Source organism: Stegostoma tigrinum, chromosome 20 (assembly GCF_030684315.1).
Source record: "Stegostoma tigrinum isolate sSteTig4 chromosome 20, sSteTig4.hap1, whole genome shotgun sequence".
NCBI lineage: Eukaryota > Metazoa > Chordata > Chondrichthyes > Orectolobiformes > Stegostomatidae > Stegostoma > Stegostoma tigrinum.
Window position 1 is genome coordinate 26,281,558 of NC_081373.1, and position 22,190 is coordinate 26,303,747.

The 22,190-nt window shown below is 41.2% G+C and overlaps 1 protein-coding gene across 1 annotated transcript in view; it reads left to right on the plus strand.

Annotated features, from left to right (window-relative positions):
- sec23ip (SEC23 interacting protein) overlaps window positions 1-22,190 on the plus strand; it is a 107,362-nt gene that overhangs the window by 38,449 nt on the left and 46,723 nt on the right. The window contains exons 10-14 of the mRNA XM_048551097.2: window positions 2,088-2,206; window positions 7,108-7,260; window positions 7,448-7,543; window positions 14,952-15,167; window positions 17,418-17,573. Of these exons, the coding sequence (XP_048407054.1) occupies window positions 2,088-2,206; window positions 7,108-7,260; window positions 7,448-7,543; window positions 14,952-15,167; window positions 17,418-17,573 (740 nt within the window). The remainder of the gene's footprint in view (window positions 1-2,087; window positions 2,207-7,107; window positions 7,261-7,447; window positions 7,544-14,951; window positions 15,168-17,417; window positions 17,574-22,190) is intronic.

Genomic DNA, 22,190 nt, shown 5'->3' on the forward strand with positions numbered 1-22,190 from the left:
GTGCATGGTATGTATGAGCTTTTCAAGAGGATTTTGAAACACTTGAAAGGGTAGCTTTGTGGCATCACATTTACCCTAGCCCTCTTCTTCATAATATGTCTGCCTGTCTGTCACCCCTCTGTCTGTCTGTTGTCTGCCCTATTTCCTTGTCCCCTGCATCCAGCATTCCATCTCTGTCTCTTTCCTATGTTCCATCTCTTTGTTTCTTGTTTTCAATCCCCTTTTTTCTCTCTCACTTTCTTTCTTTTATTGTGTGTCTGTGTGCCTCTTTGTCCCCCTTTCTTTCTATATCTCTCTGCCCCTTTTTCTGTCTCCCTCTCATTTCCCTCCTTTTTTTCTGTCTGTCTCCCCCTCAGTCCTTCTCACTCTCCTGTTGTCTCTTGCTGACACTGTCTCAGTCTCGCTCGCTCCCCTTTCCTCGCTGTCTCTTTCCCCTTAGTTTGTATCCGAGAGTGGGCCTGGCTTCTACTCGTGCTTGTTTGGGTGCTCTGTTGACCTGAGACTGTGAATTTTTCTCAGTACCTTTAGCAGCCTGCTGCAAATTTCCCAACATGTTGTTAGTTACAAAGTGCTAAATGCATAAGGAAGAAATTTGTATAAAGAAGAAATTGGTAACTTGTAATGACCATGTTAAACAGTGTAATTGATTTTGATACATAAATATGACATTAAGTACACTGTAGATCTTTGAGAACTTTGGTTTGAAATATGTTTTATTTGAACTTAAACTTGAATTTTGTTTTGCTTTCCAGCTTGATTTATTGTCTCAATAGACAGCTCTGTGGCCATTGTTGCACAATGGTGAATTCTTTACAAACATTTCTGTAATTCACTGCAAATTCTATTTTGTATTGAGAGTCAAGCATCTAAATGTGTTTAAAGGTTTAACTTTGGTACCATATTTCATGCGGAATGATTCTTTTATATGTAACTACAGAACCTTTGGAAGCAGATTAAAGGAAAATGGATTAGGGAAACGAAGGCAACACAGCCCTTTGCTTCAACAGTCAATCGCTATGACGGTTTAGTGTACTTCAATTCCCTAATCAGTAATATAGTGTATCTGTTTGAGTTCACTCACTGATGCAATTAAATGCACTTTGTGCTTTACTTGTACTCTGCTTATGATATTGTTTATGTACCTTTATGTACCTGTACTTTATGTCATCTCACAGTTTTACTGTTGTGTGGATGCTGAGATTATACTGTAGACTTTGAGGTACTTTTTCATTAATTTGAGATGTTGAAATCCAAAGACCCAAAGGTAAATTCATACTGTATGTTGCAAGAAATAGAACTGATTGACAAAATGGCAATACTGTTCTTCTACAATTTATTTTGTTTTCATTGGTGACTCAGTGGTTAGCACTACTGCATCACAGCGACAGGGAAACGCAGATTCAATTCTGGCCAGAGGTGACTGTCAGAGTGGAGTTTGCACATTCTCCCTGTGCCTGCGCAGGTATCCTCCTTGTGCTCCAGTTTCCTCCTACAGTACAAAGATGTGCTAAATTATCCAGGGTGTCCACAGATGCGTGGGAAGGTGGATTAGCCATGGGAAATGCAGGGTTGCAGGAAAACTGTAGGGTGGGTGAGTCTGGGTGGGATGCTGTTTGGAGAGTTGGTGTGGACTTGTCAGGCCAAATGGCCTACTTCTGCTCTGTAGGGATTCTATTTGTATTTATTAACAGAGGATATGATAGACTACAAGTAGGAAATGATCGTAAACCTTAAAGAACAGTTTATGTATGGAAGTGCAATATAAGGTAGTAACCCAGTTTAATGGTTCAGATAATGTAGTGGCATTAAAGGGTTAATTGTTTGAGCCATGCAATTAGATTATGTAAAGTTAAAATTCCCACTGTATCGGAGTGCTGCAAAGAATGCAGATTATACCGCTGAGTGTAAATAATCCAGTGATTTCTACATTGCAAAGATTAATAAATCCAGCTGGTCTTAAAACTAGCCAAGTTTAATCGATTTTCACTTGTGAAAGATTTGGGATGGTTCCTCAGTCTGTTCTAAAAGAAAGTGCCTTCAAGAGTGTCCTGAAAAATAAATGTATTTCACTTTTAATTTATCCGTAGGTTCTCTGATCCTTTTTGATTTGTTGGCCAATCAGACAGGCTCCTCTTCCCCTGGTAATCCCACTCTATTGGCATCAAATGGGACTGTGAAAGACCCTAGAATCCTGGATGAGGCTCAGGTACAGTAATATTCAAAGAATTAATAATTATTGAACAGATGTGTCAAATCTGTGAACACAGCTTTATAGGGACAAAATCCCATACTAGCACTTTCAATGCGATGTCTAATAACTATTGCGATGAGTATTTTACAAAGATATAAAGGGGGTTTGCACAGGTTTATTTGAAAGACAGCTAATACCAGTGAATATTTTTCATTGTTTCAGTATGAGCCTTCACTGCTATTAAAGTGATCATTGGCAACCTTACATTCCTAACATAAAGATGCTCCTTCCTTTCTGTAAGACCCAAGTAAAGGCTTTTTGATCTTTTCTGAACTTTGAAGGTGAAAAGAGCATTGCTCGGACGAAGTAAAAATATCACATGTTAAATAGGAATCAATTCTTTTTTCAGAAAAGCATGGCTAATAATTTCTCTTAGACAATAGCTGTTAACAGTGGTTACTACTAACTTCAGAGATACTATTTAAGAAACGTAGGAATTGGGGCCAGCTAGCTATTCAGCCCCTCGAGCCTAGTCTACCTTTCAGTAATAACATGGTGGATCTGTCCAAACTACATATACCTGCCTTGGACCCATATCCTCAATGCTCTTAATAAAAATTTGTCTATCTCAGATTTAAATCTAACAGTTGAATTAGTATGGAGTGTCATTTCAAGAAGAGAGCTCCAAACCTACACTACTCTCAGCATGTGGAAGTCCTGTCTAATATCTCTCCTGAATGGCTTGGCCCTAATACCTAGACTGTGGACCCCCCCAGTTGCAGAACCTTCAGTCAGGGGAAATAGTTTTTCTTTATCTAGTTAAATTTGTTCACCCCGAGCCTTCTAAATTCTATAGAAAAGAGGCCTAATATGTCTTTTCTCATAACTTAACCGCTGAAGTTCATGTATTATCCTTGTACACCTGTGTTGAACTCCTTACAGGGCCAAAACACCGTTTCTAAAGTGTGGTCCCCACATCTGCTCATAGTACTCCAAGTAATGTTCTGTTTAATTGCAGCATAACATCTGTATGAAATAGAAAAGCCTTTATTGTTAAGTGCACTCGAATGAGCGCAGTGAAAAGTTTGTACTGTCACCTCTCGGTGCTATCTTAGGTACAGATACAGGTATTTCTCATATAATGCGATAGTTGCATTCTTCTGTGACCTCGGGCTATAGAAAATAGCCATAGAAAATTGTGTTTTGAGAAATCGCTATACCTATACAGCAGAAAGTTCGCATTATCCGAATAAAGTCCACTCTTTATCAATAGTGTTACAACAAATTCATGTTAATGAAACACGAATAATAGCAGAAATATCTGTCCTTTTAAGTGTTGTTACAGAATTGAAATAGTAGAAAAAAATAGACTAGCAAGACAATACAAGTTTGAAAAGTCCAGAATGATGATAAAAAGTATCTTTAAAGTACTCAAGTTATAATCGTTTTCCACAGAGTCCGTGTTCACCGGGCTTCAGAACACAAGGCCTTGCTGTCTATACAGTCTGTCTTGGACTTGCCTCCAGGACTTGTCCCTCTGGCCAACCTGGGCTTGCTTTGTTCCCGCTCTGACCCGCAACCACTCTGCTCTTGCTGCACGCTCCAGCCATGACTTGCTCTGGGAGTCAGCCCTGGTCCCTGTACTCCAGCCCTTTTAGATGTGAAGGCCAGCATTCCATGAGCTGCCTTAACTATTTTCTGCACCTGTTTGTGATATTTGAAAGAGCCGTGCGCCTGAACCCTCAAATCTCGTTGGGCATCCACTATATTCAACTTTGTGCTTTTGAAAATAGACCCTGATCTATTCTTTCTCGGTCCAAAATGGATAACCTCACACCTGCTTACATTAAAATCCACCTGCCACAGCTTTCGCCATTTACCCAGTTTATCAGTATCCTGTTGAAATTTTAGATATCTTCTAATCAACCTATTCAGCGATGGCTTTACATATCTCTGCAGAAGGCAAGACTTGAGCCTTGAGCTGTTGTCAACATTGTCTACAATGCTGCTCAATTTTGTGTTGTCAGCAAATTTGGACATGTGGCTTTTTACACCGTGATGCAAGTCATTAATGTTGTGAATAATTGAGGCCCCAACACACCCCTGTAGGGTACCTCTAGTCATGTCCTGCCAGGTTGAGTATTTGCCTATTATTCCAACTGTCTGTTTCCTGCCACTCAACCAATTTCCTGTTCGTGTTAGTAACTTAGACTCAATTCCACCAGATTCTACCAAATAACAGTTTCTAATTTGGGACTTTATCAAAAGCCTTCTGGAAGTCTGTATAAAAAAAGATTCATCAACTTAGCACTTTTGTCACCTCTTCAAAAAGCTGAGATTTTCAGTCTTGACCTACCCTTCATGAATCCGTGTTGACTGTCTCTGATTAACTCCACTGGTTGATTAACTGGTTGTAATTCCATGGTTTGCTTCTAGTCCACAAGTACAACCCTTGAATCAAGGGAACTCTGAATGATTATGATCAGAGTATCGGCATTATGCTGTCCTATCTCCTTTAATCCGTGGATGGAAACCATTAGGTCCTAAGGACTTGTTACTCTTCATTCCATTAGTTTTCTCATTCTTGATGATTTACTTGAGCAAATTTTATTCAGACCCTGTCTCTGATCCTCTGTAAATTTCTGCGGGACTCCTGGCAAACTATCTTCGTTTTCTTCTGCAAGTACTGATGCAAAATAATTATTCAACATGTCTGCCATTTACCCTTGGACATTGACAGTATTCCCACCCTCAGCCTTCGCTGGATCAATACTTTTAACCTGTTGCTTTCCCTTTTACAAATGCTTGATGAAGCTGGATCATGTTGTGATCACTATTTGACAAATGCTTACGAACAATTAGGTCACTAATTAGATCAGGCTCATTGCTCATTACTAGGTCCAATATTGCTTATCTGCTTTTGCATCCAAAACATATTGCTGTAAGAAACTATCCTGGACATGCTTTAGAAACTCCTAGCTTTTCTGGCAGGTGTTTGTCTCTCCCACTCTATGTTAAGATTAAAATCCCGCATTAATACTACTGTGCCTTTTCTACATTGTTACCTAATTTCTGCATTTAAAGAATCTAGCTCTTCCAAGATGCTACCAAGTGGTCTATAGATGGCATTTATTCTGGTTTTAGTTCCTTTACAGCTCCTCGGTTCCACCCATACCGTCTCCACTGGGTGCTTTCCACTCATTGTGTTTTCCCTTGCCATAGAAATGATTCTGGTTCTAATCAAGAATGCTACTCCACCTTTTCTGCAGTTCACACTGTGCCACCTGTAAACCTTAAACATGGTACGTTTTGTTCCCCATCCTGACTGTCCTGCAGCCGTGTTATCGTAATGACTATAATTTCAGAGCTTCCGATTTGAATGTGTCTGCAGCTCCTTTAATTTGTTCTTTGCACTCGGTGCATTTGTATAAAGAATTGTAATTTTGGCTGTCCTTCAGCATCTTTTTATTATTATTTTTCCCTCCTTTCTTACTCAATACGCTTCTTATTTGTCCTGCCTTGTACATTAACCTGGCCCGACTTGATCATCCTGTTAATTCCTGCTACCTCCTCACTGCTGCTCCTGTTCCCACTCCCCTGCAATGCCAGTGTAAACCCTGCTAAGTGGCACTAGCAAACCTCCCTGCAACAACATTGGTGCCCCTCCAGTTTATCTGTAACCTGTCCTTTTTCCAGGTTGCACCTGACGTGGAAGAGATCCCAATGATCCAGATATCTGAATCCCTCCCTGTTACACCAGCTGTTCAGCCACATATTCAGCTGTACTATCTTCTCACTTCTGGTTTCACTAGCACATGACACAGGGAGTAACATCAGGATTACAAATCTAGAGGTGCTGCTTTTTAACTTGCTGCCGAACTCCCTAATTTACTTTTGCAGGACCATTACCCTTCCTGCCTATGTCATCGGTTCTAATTTGGACCATGACATCTGGCTGTTCTTTCTCCCCTTTCAGAATGTCCTGGTGCCACATGGAAGCATTCTTGACCCTGGCACCAGGGAGACAACACACTATCCTGGAATCCCACTTGCACCGACTGAAATGCGTATCTCTGCTATAGAGTCTGACTGTAGAGTCACCAACTACCACTGCTCATCTGCACTTTGACCCCTCTTTGGTTCCACAACTGGCTCAGCTGTACAGCATTGTTCTGGCTATCGCTTTTGCCATCCCCTGAAAGACAATTCCTCCCAAGAGTTTCCAAAATGGTGTTCATGTTTGAGAGGGGAATAATCACAGAGGATCTCCTGAACTGACTGCCTGCCTTTCCTGGTGGACTCCCATCTTCCTGCTTCAGCTTTGGATGTGGCCATGTCCCTGAAACTCCCATCTATGATACTTTCTGCCACCTGCATGTTCCTAAGTGTGCCCAGCTGCCACTCTGGCTGATCTAGGTGGTCCGACAGGAGCTGCAAGTGGACACTTGCCGCAGATGTGGTTGTCAGAAATGTTTGAGCTGTCCTTGATTTCCCACATCTCTCAGTATACTTGTTAAATGGAATGGTTGAATTTAAAAATCAAGTGCTGTACAGTCTAAAACCTTTTTAGGAAGAAAGTGTAACTTTGCTATTTAAAACAAATTAGTTATTTAGAAAACTTTATAAATTAGAGAATATAATGTGATATTTTGTTATAGAGCAACAGTGACTGGTGAGTAAACTTTAGTTAAACTTGAGACGTAATAACATAAATCCAGGTCACAGAACCAAAATTTACATACCGTTTATAGCTGACAGTTGAAAAGTTCAGGCTTTAAAAACAAAGTTTGGATCATTTGGATAAGGCCCGAAACGTCAGCTTTTGTGCTCCTGAGATGCTGCTTGGCCTGCTGTGTTCATCCAGCCTCACAATATATTTATATGATATTACTTATGAACTTGTATCTGTTTACCAGGAGAATCAGGATTGCCAGGATCCTGAGCCTTCTGATGAGCTGAAAGATGAACAAGAGGAGGATATTCTGACACTACCAGAAGCATTGGAATCAGTTGGTCTTTCTGAGTACCTCAGCACACTGGAAAAGGAAGAAATAGACATGGAATCATTGGTAAGGATGTTTCTTGCTTCAGTTCAAAATGCTTATTTTACACTTCTTTTCTGGGAAATGTACATTTTTGATCCATGTAAATGCCGTTGCAGTCTTTGATAAGCTTTTAGAGAAAAAAAATGTTGTTTTGAATGTCTTACTTTCATTAGCGTTAGGTTTGATGTATTTTTCACTTGCTCACTTTTAGCTCATGTGTACTGTTGATGACCTGAAGGAAATGGGGATTCCTCTTGGACCAAGGAAGAAAATAGCCAATTTTGTAAAGGAGAGAGTAAATGCGCAGGTATTCTTGTTCCTGAAAAGTACTTCACATGTCCATTACTATGTCTAACAATGTTACCCTAATTGGCTCTGTGGTGGAGTGAATGCCCAGTAGTAATTGTACACATCTCAGCTGCATATTGTGCTCCAAGATAGTAGGAACTGCTGATGCTGGAGTCTGAGATAACAAGGTGTGGAGCTGGATGAACATAGCAGGCAGGCAGCATCAGAGGAGCAGGAAAGCTAACTTTTCGGGACTGGAATCCTCTTTTAGAAATGGGGGAGGGTAAGGGGGCTCTGAAATAAATAGCGAGAGGGGGAAGCGGTGACAGAAGGTGGAAGTGGAGCGGATAGGCGGAGAGAAGATGGACAGGTCAAGGAAGCGGGGTTGAAACTAGAACAGGTGAGTGTAGGTAGGGAAAACATGGTGTGAGGCTGAATGAACACAGCAGGCCAAGCAGCATCAGCGGAGCAGGAAAGTTTGACGTTTCGGGTCGAGAACCTTCTTCAGAAATGGGGGAGGGGAAAAGGATTCTGAAATAAATAGGGGGAGGTGGATAGAAGATGGATAAAGGAGAAGATAGGGTGAGAGGAGACAGACAGGTCAAAGAGGTGAGGTTAGAGCCAGTGAAGTTGAATGTCGGTGGCGAGTTGGGTGGGGCAGTCAGGTCAGTCCAGGGAGGACGGACAGGTCAAGGATGCGGTATGAGGTTAGTGGGTAGAAGATGGGGGTGGGGCATGAGGTGGTACCTTGGTCCAGGAACTCCCTACCTACGTCCGTGACATCACCCATGCTCTCCACCTCCTCCAGAACTTCCAATTGCCCGGTCCCCAACATCGCATTTTCCCTGTGGACGTCCAGTCCCTATACACCTGCATTCCACATGCAGATAGCTTACAGGCCCTCCGCTTCTTTCTGTTCCGCAGGCCTGACCAGCTCACCCTCCACTGACACCCTCATCCATTTATTCGAACTTGTCCTCGTCCTCATCCTCATCCTCAACAACTTCTGTTTCAATTCCTTCCACTTCCTACAGACAAAGGGGGTGGCCACGGGTAGCCGCATTAGCCCAAGCTATGCCTGCCTCTTTGTAGGGTACGTGAAACAATCCCTCTTCCAACGCCACACTGGCCCTATCCCGCATCTCTTCCCCTGTTACACTGTTGACTGTTTTGGCACTGCCTCGTGTTCCCACAAGGAGCTCGAACAATTCATCCATTTCACTAACAGCTTCCACCCCAACCTTAAGTTTACCTGGACCATCTCTGATACCTCTGTCTCCTTCCTGGATCTCCTCTGTGTCCATCTCGGATCTCCTCTGTCTCCATCTCTGGCGTCCACCTGGAAACCGATATCCATTTTAAGCCTACCAACTCCCACAACTACCTGGAGTAGTCCTTGTCTCACCCACCTTCCTCTAAAAAGGCCATCCCCTATTCCCAACTCCTTCGCCTCTGCTGCATCTGCTCCTGAGATGAGGCATTCCACTCCCGAACATTGCAGATGTCCTTTTTTTTTCCCCAAGAACTGCAACTTCCCCTCCACAGTGATCAAAAATGCCCTCGACTGTGTTTCCCGCATTTCCCGCAACTCATCCCTCACACCCACTGTCCGCAATAATAACCAAAACAGAATCCCCCCTCGTCCTCACGTACCACCCCACCAAACTCCAAGTCCAATGCATCATCCTCCAACATTTCCGCCATCTGCAATCTGGCCCCACTACCAAAGACATTTTTCCCTCCCCACCCTTATGTGCTTTCCAGAGGGACCACTCCCTCCGTGACTCCCTTGCCCGCTCCACACCCCCCTCCAGCCCCATCACTCCTGGCACTTTTCCTTGCAAGTGAAGCAAGTGCAACACCTGCCCCTATACCCCCCCCCCCCCCCCCCCCTCACCCCCATCCCAGGCTCCACGAAGATTTTTCACATCAGACAGATGTTCACCTGCATATCTGTTAATGTGATGTACTGTATCCACTGTTCCCATTGTGGCCTCCTCGGGGAAACCAAGCAGAAGCTTGGGGACCACTTTGTGGTACACCTACGCTCACTTTGCCACAAACAAGTACACCTCCCAGTCATGAACTATTCCAACTCCACTCCCCACATCCACTGCTCCTCGGACGACATGCCCATCCTGGGCCTCCTGCACCGCCACAATGACGCCACCCGAAAGATGCAGGAAAAGCATCTCATATTTCGCTTGGGAACCCTTGGTCTGCAGGGTTCCCATGTGGACTTCACAAGCTTCAAAATCCCCCCTCCCCCCACCACATCCCAAAACCAGCCAAGCTAGTCCCCACCTCCCTAATCATTCCTCCCACCCCCATCTCCTACCCACTAACCTCATACCACCTCCTTGACCTGTCCGCCCTCCCTGGACCGACCTATCCCCTCCCTTATTCCCCACCTATATTCACCTTCACTGGCTCTAACCCTGCTCTTTGACCTGTCTGTCTCCTCTCCACCTAAGCTGCCACCCAAGTGGATAAGGTTGTTAAGAAAGCATATGGTGTTTTGGCTTTCATTAACAGGGGGATCGAGTTTAAGAGCTGCGAGGTTTTGCTGCAGCTCTACAATACCCTGGTGAGATCACACTTGGAATATTGTGTACAGTTCTGGTCGCCCTATTATAAGAAAGATGTGGAGGCTTTAGAGAGGGTGCAAAGGAGGTTTACCAGGATGCTGCCTGGACTGGAGGGCTTGTCTTACGAGGAGAGATTGACTGAGCTCGGACTTTTCTGTCTGGAGAGAAGGAGGAAGAGAGGTGACCTGATCGAGGTGTACAAGGTAATGAGAGGCATGGATAGAGTCGATAGCCAGAGACTTTTCCCTAGGGCAGGATTGACTGCCATGAGGGGTCATAGTTTTAAGGTGTTAGGAGGAAGGTATAGAGGAGATGTCAGAGGGAGGTTCTTCTCCCCGAGAGCTGTGAGCCCATGGAATGCTTTGCCGGTGGAAGTCGTAGAAGCAGAGTCATTAGTGACATTGAAGCAACTGCTGGACATGCACATGGACAGCAGTGAATTGAGGGGAATGTAGGTTAGGTTATTTTCTTTTTGGATTAGGATTATTCCACGGCGCAACATCGTGGGCCGAAGGGCCTGTACTGTGCTGTACTTTTCTATGTTCTATGTTCTATTTTCTCCTTTATCCATCTCCAATCCACCTCCCCCTCTCTCCCTATTTATTTCAGAATCCCCTTCCCCTCCCCCATTTCTGAAGAATGGTCTCGACCCGAAATGTCAACTTTTCTGCTCCTCTGATGCTGCTTGGCCTGCTGTGTTCATCCAGCTCCACACCTTGTTATCTCAGTTGCGCCAGCGTCGGCAGTTCCTACTGTCAGTGTACGTAGGGAGTTGGGATGGGGGTTGGTCAGTGAGGAGAGAAGGGTGGGTAGGTGGGAGGGAAGATGGACAGATCAAGGAAGCGGGGATGAAACTAGTGGGAGCAAGTGTAGGTAGGAAGTTGGGGTGGGAGTTGGTCAGTGAGTTTGGAGGAGTGAATTATTGGGCGAGAAGATGGAGAGGTCAATGAAACGGGGCGAGAGGGAGTGCTGATCTTGGGATGAGGTTGGGGGTGGGGAGATTTTGAAGCTTGTAAAGACCATTAAGTCGTAGGGTTCCAAGGCAGAATATGAGTTGCTGTTCCTCCAGTTATTGGGTGGCATCGTTGTGACACACTTGGAGGCCCAAGATGGACATGTCGTCCAGGGAGTGGCAAGGGAAGTTGAAGTGGTTCGCAACTGGGAGGTATTGTCATTTGTTGCGAACCGCGTGTAGGTGCTCCACAGAGCAGTCACTAGTTCACCTGGACCATCTCTGATACCCCTCTCTCCTTCCTGAACCTTTCTGTCTCCATCTCTGGTAACCACCTGGAAACTGATATCTATTTCAAACTCTCCAACTCCCACAGACTACACCACCTCTCACCCACCTTCCTGTAAGGATGCGATCCCCTGTTCCCAATTTCTCTGCCTCCACTGCATCTGCTCCCAAGATGAGGCTTTTAACTCCTGGACACCCCAGAAGACCTCGTTTTTCAACGGTTGCAATTTCCTCTCCACAGTGGTCAAAATCGCCCTTGACCGTATATCTTGCGTTTCCCACAATAGAAACAAAGAACAGAATTCCACTTGTCCTCATGTATCACCCGATTAATCTCCGGATTTAACGCATCATTCTATGCCACTTCCGCCACCTGCAATCTGACCCCACTACAAAGGATTTATCTGCCTTCCGGAGGGACTGCTGTCTCAGCAACTTCCTCCTCTGCTCCACACTCCCCACTCCCCACTAGCCCCACCATCCCTGGCACCTTTCCCTGCAACCGCAGGAGGTGCTCCACCTGTCCCCTCACCTCCATCCCAGGCTCCAAGAAAGCCTTCCACGTTAAACAGATGTTCACCTGCACGTCCACTAATGTGGTCTGTTGTTTACGCTGTTCCTATTGTGGCCGCCCCTACGTCGGGGAGACCAAGCAAGGGCTCGGAGACTGCTTTGTGGAGCCCCTATGCTCGGTTGGCAACAAACGACAGCACCTCCCAGTCGCGAACCACATCGGCTTCCCCTCCCACTCCCTGGATGACATGTCCATCTTGGGCCTCTTCAAGTGTCACAATAATGCCACTTGGAAACTGGAGGAACAGCACCTCATATTCCGCCTTTGGAGCCCTACAACCCAATGGTCTCAATGTGGACTTTATGAGCATCAAAGTCTCCCCACCCCGACCTCATCCCAAGACCAGCCTTACCGCTCGTCCCCGCCTCCTTGACCTCTCCATCTTCTCATTTTGTACTCACTTCTTTGTCAAATTATGAGAGATTTGAACATGATAACTTAATTGGGCCACCCTAATTACCAAATGGTTTTGGCTTTGTGAGGAATTGTTCATAAATATTCCATAGAAATGGAATTCTCATTTGCTGATGCCTCTTTATTCAAATATAGACCTTCTGAAAACTTTCATCTTGAAACAAACAATGCTTTGTTATAAAAGAAAGCTTCGACGTCTTCAAATTCCACTCTGTAAACACAAATGTTGTTTAGGCTATTGTTTTGGACTTGTAGTGTCCTTTACTCTGAGCCAGGATATCATGTCCAAGTCCTGCCTAGTCTGGATGTGTGTTATAACATAGCCAGACAGGTTAATTTCAAAATAGCTATAAATGTTGTGGATATAATGAAATTACAAGATATAGAAGATTACATTCCACATCACGTTTTCATACTCAAAGCCATTAATCGTTCTTTACTATTCTGATTTTGCTGACTCAGAATGCAGACTTTACCTTGACGCACACCTAATTCCTAGTGAAGTTATTCTAACAAGTCGGTATGCATTTGAAAAGTCATCTCATGCCAAAGAGCTCTAGTCTATTTTGTGAGAAACTGGAACCATGCAGACTGAAGGCCATTTTATTCCATCACTGCCTGTTCCATTTCTTTAGCAAAGCTGCCCAATTAATTCCACTGCTCTGTTCCCTCCCCACAACTGTGTTTCTGTTTAGTATTTATCCAATTCTTCTTCTGAGCATTGTTGAATCTGCTTCTGCTATCTTTTTAGCAGTTAGTGTGATATTTGTATCCTATATATGTCAATTTCACATATAAAGTCATTGTCAAAAAAAGACTATTAGGATAAGACTAATCTGTTCATTTGATTTTTGTTTTCTCCCCAGGCAATTGAATAGCAAATTGAAAAACTGCTAAAATCAGGTGTATGAACTATACTGCAAGCAAATTGCTGGTCCAGAGAAATATAAATAATTTATGCAAGAATTTTTCTAGCAATTGGTTATATGCATTCTGGGGTAATACTGGTATTCTACTCTTAAAAATGATCTAAATTTCCATGGAAATTTAATGACATTATTGAAAAGCAAGACGTGTTGACAAGGCATTTCATCTTGCAGTCATCAGGACATTTTTGAAATTTGGAATCCTTGTATTTATCGCAATATATAGTACAGGAAACAAGGGAGCTAATTAGTTGGGAAGTTAACTCTGGTGAGTAGTTGCCATGGCAAGAATAAATTGGAACTGAAAGTTCCTAAGTTTATGGGTAATTGAAAATGGAACTCTAAGTGCCAAAGAGCAGGTTGTTATTGAGTAAACACAATTGAAATACATTGTTCATGACATTGTCTATCATGTTGCTGATGATTTAGAGTAGGCTGTTCGGGCAATAATTTGCTGAGTTGAATTTATTTTGCTGTTAGTAGACAGGATGTAATTTGGGCAATTTTCCACATTGCTGGGTAGATGCCACTGTTTTAGCTGTGCTGGAAGAGTTTGACTAGGGGCACTGCTGCTTATGGAATACAGGTCTTCAGTACTGTTGCCGGAATGTTGTTGCTTACCTGCTTGAAACCTCATTTTTAAGTCTGCTTAGTGCTACTCTGGGCATCCCCTTGTGCAATTTTCATTGAACTCGGGTTAATCTCCCAGCCTGATGATAATTGTCGTTGAATCTAATTTTACTGCTGCTAATAGGTGATTCCTTGATTGGGCATCACTTGCAGAACAATTGAGTGTGCTTATAACTTCACTAAAACTCCATTTAAGAATCAAGATTAGCATATAAGATAGGCATTTGTGTGTGGGCCTCTGGTCTATACCACAAAAGGAATATTTTCAAGAAGCATTTCTTTATTGAGTATCTGGGAGTTTGGTGGCTTACAGTTTTCGCCACTTCATTTTGTTGGCCTGCCATAGTTCACTTACCAAGCGACCAGAATCCTTTATTCCTGTAGTTAAATTGTTGTGAGTATTTGAAATTTGGCATTCTTGCATTTGTCCTGATGACCCCATGATGAAAAGCTTGACAACTTGTCTCACTTCTCAGAAATATTCAAACTCTATACTGCCAAGCAACAGCTTGAAATGAATCAGACTCCCCAAAAGGAATGATAGTTCTGGTTAGTGGAGAGCAGCAGGTGATGATGTGCTAATATTACCAGAAAATGGTTATGCAGCAATCTGTAATGTAGGCCGCAGCTGGAAAACTGTGGAAAACAGGGTTGGACCTGATAGAGGTGTGTGAGATTGAGAGGAACATGGACAAGGTGGGTAAAAAGCAACTGTTCCCCCTTATTAGAGGCTCAATAACAAAAGGACATAATCTTAAAGTGAGAGGCAGGAGGTTTGAGGAAAAACTTCTTCCACTTGGGGGGTGTTGGCATGTAGAATGCTCCCTACAACAAAATGACCAGCCAAGTTCTGTAGGATAGAATGTGCCCAGGCTTTTGTTCAGATTTTAATTTTTATTTTTAAGAAGAGCTTTCCTCTATTGATTAACTTGTTTCAAGTTAAGAACTTTTCTCATATGGTAATAAAATTGTGGTTGATAAAAATCAGAATGAAAATTTTTTGTTTTGGTTGAAATGTCTGACATGAAATGGGATGACTTTCTTCCATATTACAGACAAAGAAGAAAGCTGCAATGGAGAGAAAGGCAGCTCTGGAAGGTCTGAAGAAAGTTCAGCAAGAAGAAATTCAAAAATCCAAGGATGGAACTGATCAAATAAACTCATTAACTGCAGAAAAGCAGCTGAGTTTGAAGAAGATACTGTCTTATGCTGGGACTAGTGTTTCATCTGTCACTGTACATTATGACCATTTTGAAGCAGGTGCTGGCCAGGTAAATGTCACTTTAATCCTTGAATTTGAATGTAGTTTTAAAAATGCATGCTGAGTACATGCTTCAAATGAAAGATTGTGTGATTGTCTGGGAATTAGATTGGCAGTCATTAATGCTTTAATTGAAGTGTTTTTGTGTATGAAATATGTTAACAAGTTCAAACAACTGTCTGTGAAAGAAGTTTCTTGTGAATTTCTTATTGGATTTATTAGTTTTAGGACATCCAACATGATCTCTTTCCACAAATGGAATCACTTCCTCAATGTTAACTGTACCAAAACTCCTTTTTTTTGTAATATTAAAAACATCTTTTAAGTCATTGCTCAATTTTCGCTTTACCCAAGAAAAGAGCCCCTGGCCCCTGCAGTCTTTTACACAATTCATTATTGCTGTGTTCAGATATTGTTAGCACTACTTTCACTAGTGCTCCTAAGTCCTTTTCACAATAAGGAAACCGTAACTGCAGGATATTCCAAAGTATCATCTTAATAAAAAGGACCTGTATAAGTTGAATGCAACCTCTGTTTTTTATCAAGTCTGTTCCTCTAGAAATGCACCTAAGTACTTTGTTTTCATGGTCTTGTTAACCTTATTTTCTGCTTTTAATGATACATAAATCTATATCTCTTAATTCTGTTACTCCTCTATCCAACTCACTTATAGTTCACGAAGCATGTATGATATTTTTATTTGTTACCAAAATGTGCTCTTTGCACTTTGATTTATTGAAATTAATTTATTATTTACATTGCAAGAAACTGAATTAAACTGGCCATGTAAATACTGTAGATATAAGAGCAGACCAGAGGCTTGTGTTTACTTAGTAAATAACTCACCATTCAAGCCTGTCCACTATCTGCAAGGCACTTGTCTTAGATGAAGATGATGGACTGCTTCCCACTTGTGTGGATGCGTGCCCGTCCAGCAATACTCAAGAAACTCTAGGATAGAAAAACCCGAGTGGTGTCCCATCTTCCACTGACATACAGTGGCTGCGATGCAAACTATCCACAAGATACACTTCAGTAGTCATCAAGTCTCCTTTGACTGCACCTTCCGAATGTACAGCTTCTGCCATCAAGAAGGGCAGAGTTCAACAGATATATTGACCATTACCACTGCCAAGATCCTCTGCAAGCTAAACACCATCCTGATTTAAAATGATATCGCTATTCCTTTGTTGTCACTGACAACAATCCCTCCTGACAACGCTACAACTATTCTTTGCATCATGTACACTGCAGTGGTACATTCTGCAGAACAATTAGGGATGGGCTACAAATGCTGGCAAACCAGCTTTGCCTTCATTCTTGTGAAAGAATAAAGAAAATTCTAAGTTTATTCTGGAATGAAAAATAATTATACATTGACAGGATAAACTATTGATGGAAAGCTGCCTATTTTCAGTTCATTAAAAATGGGAAAATGATACATTTGAGTAGAAAGAGAAGCGAAATGCAAACTGAAATGTAGAATCATGAGAAAAGTAGATGAGGAGAAACTGTTATGTGAAATGGTAGGAGGCTTTACAAACCAGAAGTTGATTTATAGAGTGGTGATGAGGCGTGACCTTTATATGTAGCGAGTGGGGAGAATCTAGAATTTATTGCCTGAGAATGTTGTAGAAATAAATTTAAACAATGGCTTTATAAAGTGAATTCATTAATCGTCTGAAGAGAACAAACTTGTTGGAATATGGGGAGAAGGCAGGTGACTGTCACCAGCTGAATAACTCTTGGAGCAAACATAATGGGCTGATTGGCATCCTGTGCTGTTGTGATTCTAGGAAATTCATTGGTTTCTTTACATAGCATAGAGAATCTGAAACTCACTATTTCAAGAAGTAGTTTAGATGAATTTAAGTGTGTTGATGGAGAAGTTGGGAAAGGACATTGCATGAGAAAGAATAGAAGGATATTCTGATAGACTTTGACATCTCGTGGGGCATAAATACCAACATACACCACGTGGGACTTAAATTCAGGGTTTTCAGATGTGGAAAGTAATGCTATCGGTTACTTTTCAAGGTTGAAATTGCTTGATACCAACAATAATAATAAGACTAAATCTTGCATTGCTGCTGATACACTGCCACAGCACGAAATCTGAACATTAGTAAGTAATTCTTAAATCTTGTGTATCGTGGGTCTGCCTGTTATACATCCACATCCTGGAGCAGCTTTCCTATTGTCTGAATGATTTGTGAGTTTTTAATTTCATTTGTGTTTGTGTACTGCATTTATTTCTCAGGTGTCTGTGGTTTATCAAACACTAGACTTCAAACCAGATAACTTCTTTGCCTTGGGTTCTCCTATTGGTATGTTTCTCACTGTGCGTGGGCTGGAGAAGATTGATGAAAGCTACCAACTACCAACCTGCAAGAGATTTTTCAATATTTATCATCCAGTAAGTCTAATTTATTCTGATACAGTTTGGAGTGCCAGTTTGTGACTTTTGTTATTCGATTCCCAATGACAGATTTGTTCTAAGCTCTAATATTTGTTTACTTTGTATTAACAATATCTTGTATCCTTCAGATTTTTAAAATAATGATGGATTAATTGTTCTTAGAGGGATCTCTAATGTTAACGCAATACTATGTTGAACATTATTTGTTTCTTAAACTCATCAAGATGCCTCATAGTTGCAGTATTCATGAATGTAATTTTGGTTATTCTTGAGGTTAGCAGCATGATGTTTCTTCAGTGGTGTGCATTGAGTAGGCAAATAAACCTTTGTTGCTCAGTGTTTGCATGCAGTATGCTTTGTACTGATGTCTGGAAAATGTTAGAGCAAAAATCTGAAACATCAGGATGCCACTACAACTATGTCTACTTGTAATTTTAGTATGTTCTTTTCCCATTTTGTTTGTAGACGTTCATGCGTATATATTTTACTTCATTCTGATCTGCATTTTCACCAAATGTTTCCCTATATTTGAATAGCATATCCTATCAGAAGGGTTAGACAAATCTCCTGGTGAAACGTCTTAAGTTTGACAGGTTTTAAAACATGTTTCTCTATCCAAATCCATGTAGAAAATTACTTTTGTTTTAGAAAACATCTCTGTATAGCCATTGCACTAATCAATGGGAATTATGAAATAATGTTCGCAAATAGCTTCCATCATAGCATTGACTTTCTAATAATGAATATTAATTTTGTACACCAACATTCACCTGTGACAAATGATCATGGAGTGAAATACTTGTTTGGCTTGGTGCGATATTGATGATTCAGCTGTCAATTAAGACATATCGGGAGAGGAAAAGTGTTCTGTTAGTTATACACATTAGTTCAGATTTATACGGTGTGATAGTTAAATTAGGAATCTTGTTGGTGTTGTCTTTTTGATGTCTTGTGCATTGAATCTTCTTGATGTCTGTATAAGAGAGAACTATGTTCCCAAATCTGAGATTTAGCAGTTAGAATGTCAGCTTTAGATTAATATTCAGGCTTCTGTTTTTAAGTAATTTAAAATGTTCTTGGCCAAGCTGTATGATATTCCCAGCTATAGAGAAATATGCAGGCAAAGAAAAGTCCTCAGGATTGAGCACGTAACGTCCTAACAGATGGTGGAAATTTGTTTTTTGTTATAAATTGGTTAGCATTTCCATTTGCCTGGTAGTCAAGTGTGGTAATGACATCTGTTCAGAAAGATTTAACCACATTGATAAGTTCCTCTGCAAGAATTTAGATTGATCAGTGTAAGGTTCAAGATCAACTGGCTGCTGTTCTTTACAGAGCAAGTGAAAATATGTAGCCCGGGGAGTGAATCCTAATTAAACTAGATCCTTTGTTCTGCGTTGTGCTACACAATGTATTCATTCTGACCTGCATTGATTTTGTTTTGAGTCTCAATTTTTAAAAAAGTAATGGACTGAACTGGGGCCTTGCCAATTTTGTGATCGGTAGCTGTAATATAATTACTACCTAAAGGGTGAGGACTCATGAATATTTTAATGATTAAAAACTGCACAAACACTGGTACTGGTGGCTCGTGTGTGAAATTCAATCTTAAAAAAAAATATTTTTCATATACAGCACAGAGTGGAGCTGGAGGAACACTGTAGGCCAGGCAGCATCAAAGGAGCTGCAACATTGACATTTCGGGTCGGGTCCCAACCTGAAACGTTAAATTCCTTGCTCCTCTGTTGCTTGGCCTGCTGTGTTCCTCCAGCTCCACACGGTGTTGTCTCTGACTCCTGCATCTGTAGTTCTTGCTCTGTGAGTATTTTTCTTATTTTCTTATACCCTTCTGAGGAAGGGCCGCCGGATCCGAAACGTTCACTCTGTTTTCTCCTTCACAGATGCTGCCAGACATGCTGAGCTTTTCCAGCAACTTTGTTTTTGTTTTATTTTTCTTATATCTTCTGTATATAAGTTGACAATTGACTTTTAATTAAAAAAGACCCAAACCCTTTGTACTGAGCCCCTGCTGATTGATGAAGTCAAATTTATCCTAGTGCATTTTTGTTTGATGGAATTGTAAAATAACACACCTTTTGAAGGTTCCTTGTGTTCTAAGCACATCAATAAATCCACAAACCTCATTGATACATACAGTGTTCCCTTTATTCCTGCACTCTAATATGAAAACATGGTTTTCAGCAGAATGGTAGATACATAGCTGAGCTCAAACTTAATGTCATTAAATTGCAGAAAAACTAGAGAATTCAAAAATGTAAAAAGAATGTTAGAAAGTGGAGGAAATGCTCTGCATAACTTCAGCTGCTTAAGAACAAATCTACACAGGATAACCTAAATAGTGGCTGTAAGTGGAACATGATTGGAAAAAAGCATGAATGAAAATTGCCAGAATGAACTTACAGTTTCTTGAGGATATATCCAAAACTTCTCCTGAAACAGGCAAGACCATTAGGCAGCTCAGATTTTAAAGCCAGCTCTAGTTTATCAGATTTATGAAAAGAAGCAATTTTATGCTGCATCAGAAGATCAAGAATTCATAGGATCTCATGGCCAAACTTGAAGACTGGCCTATCGTATTTCATCTGGATATCATCAAACATTCTAAAAAGAATCGATATAAATTGAACTGGTGTTCTGAATGTGAATGAGACTCCCTTGAGAATTCTGATATGCCAGCCAGTCAAATGTTGAGCAAAGTTGGGAGGAAAAAATGTTGGTGAAAACTGGCCACAAGTAGAGTAGATTCACATTTGTGTTGTGACATATGTCAGACAGAAAATGGCTTAAGTCAATGGTAATATTTGAGAGAAATTTACAAAGTGAGGGTTGTCCAGTTTAAAGTTAGATGGATGGATTAAGCTGCTTTGTCAAACTAAGTGAGGAAAGTTTTTGGAATTTTCAGGTGGATTATGCAAAGAAAAAGGTTTTTTTTTCCATCTGGGATATCTTTAGATCACAACTTTTGATATTGCTGAAGATTAACTACAAATTAATGATATTGCAATGATCTTACCAGCCTTACTCAACCTTTGATGTCTATGTGATTGGATGATCAGACAGGACAAGATGCTCCTCCCACAGGACTTAATCTCAAAATAAAACTGAGATGAGGTGGAATTTCACTTCTCAGATGTAAGATTCTTTGGAATTTTGCACCACAGAGAGCAAATTCAAGACACAACTCACCTGATTTCTGGAGGCTAATGACATCAAGGGATGTGGAGGTAATGCAGAAAGTAATATTAAAGTAATTCATCAGCCATAATCTTACTGAATGATGGAGCAGCCTCTACAGGATGAATGGTCTACTTTTGGTCTTGTGTTAATCACGAAGAGGTGCAGCATATGGATTACCATGTTAGAAATGCTGCACAAGTAGCTTGTAAAAGCCTGGAATGAAATCTGATCAAAATAGAAATGATTGTCAAGGCTCCACAGCCAGCAAAAAGGAGCAGCGAGACTGGTCAGAGACGTGAGTGGGAACTGAAGATAGTGAACAAAAAGGTGTTCTGCTAACCTCTCCAAAATGCAGTAGGCTATGGCCAGGAACAAGTGAAAGCCCCTGCCTATGGCCTTGGGCTAGATGAGCAAAAGGAGGAGAAAGGCGTGATTTCAACTGATCCAAAAATGCTACCAATGTAAAAGCCAAAACTGTACTTCTTGATTAAGCTACTCTGTATTCTCATGTAGGACCTGTGCATGGAAAGTCTTTTGTTTTTCTTCTAAAGCTAGCGTACTGTCTTGTATTTCAAACATTTGAATGAAAGTGAGCATGAACATTTGAAGCAATTGATTTTAGTTCCAAGATTTTTTTCTGCACTATTGTGAATAACTGCTTAAATCTGCTTAAATTACGTTTTTGAATTTTTAAAATTTGCTTTTCTCAACGTATAAATCCATAGCCTACTGTTCATTAGTTTGCTATTGTAGCACAGTTATCATTTCACTAGATGAGCAATCTCCAGGACTGTTTCGTGGTCTGGAATTTTACATCAAATCCCACCATTTGGGAGATTTAGCTTCTGTTAACTAAATATATTAACTGTTAATATATCCGTTAACGAAATAAAATCTAGTTTCAATAATGTTTGCCATGAATCTGCTAGATTGCCATGATGACCCAAATGGTTCTTAAAGGAATCATTACCCAATTTGGTATGTGGGTAACATTAGACCCACGGCATTATAGTTAACTTTTACCTGCTGCCTGAGATGTCTGTGCAAGCCACTCAAATGTATTCAAGAAGTCAGCTCCCCAACACCACCTCCAGAGCAAGTAAGGATGGGCAATAAATGCTGACCCGGCAAGATTGTGAATTAATAAAAAATGGAAAAAAGGGTGACCAGCTCATGTGCCTGTGTGTTGTATTCTGTGTTCTACTGCACCAGTGACAACACTTTGAAAGCACTTAATTATAAATCCATTTGATGTACCCTGAGGGGTGCTGTATAAATTCAAGTTTTTTAAAATATCGATATATGTATGTATTTAGTCATGCTCAAAAGTTAAGTAAAAGCTAATGCCTTTTACAAGGATCTGATTCAATATTGGGAAACACTCGTTTCTCAGAGCAGGTACTTGATGCCTCGCGT